This window comes from Aethalodelphis obliquidens, unplaced genomic scaffold (assembly GCF_003676395.1).
Source record: "Aethalodelphis obliquidens isolate GAN/ISIS:26980383/991018 unplaced genomic scaffold, ASM367639v1 scaffold53, whole genome shotgun sequence".
Taxonomy (NCBI): Eukaryota; Metazoa; Chordata; class Mammalia; order Artiodactyla; family Delphinidae; genus Aethalodelphis; species Aethalodelphis obliquidens.
This window is the reverse complement of record NW_020837997.1, coordinates 11,179,320-11,179,669: the sequence shown is the minus strand read 5'-3', so window position 1 is coordinate 11,179,669 and position 350 is coordinate 11,179,320. Positions and strand designations below refer to the sequence as shown.

The following is a 350-nucleotide window of genomic DNA, read 5'->3' as shown; positions in this document are numbered from 1 at the left end:
CCAGTGGACACTGCATCTTTGGTGCCTGTCAGGACGGTCTTGGTGGTATCCATGCCAGTTTGGACAGTGCCCCTGGCCATGTTCACTGCCCCAGTGAGGCCAGCAGACATTGCATCTTTGGTGCCTGTGAGGACAGTCTTGGTGGTGTCCACGCCCGTCTGGACGGCTCCCTTGGCCACACCCATTGCTCCAGTGAGCCCAGTGGACACTGCATCTTTGGTGCCTGTTAGGACGGTCTTGGTGGTGTCCATGCCGGTCTGGACAGTGCCCTTGGCCATGTTCACTGCCCCAGTGAGCCCAGTAGACACTGCATCTTTGGTGCCTGTCAGGACGGTCTTGGTGGTGTCCAC

At 59.1% G+C, this 350-nt stretch overlaps 1 protein-coding gene across 1 annotated transcript in view; it reads right to left on the bottom strand.

Annotated features, from left to right (window-relative positions):
• The window catches only part of PLIN4 (perilipin 4), an 11,656-nt gene that overhangs the window by 6,953 nt on the left and 4,353 nt on the right, over positions 1–350 (bottom strand). Inside the window, 1 exon segment of the mRNA XM_027085424.1 lies at positions 2–350. This exon segment is cut by the window's right edge and continues 21 nt beyond it. Within this exon segment, the coding sequence (XP_026941225.1) occupies positions 2–350 (349 nt within the window).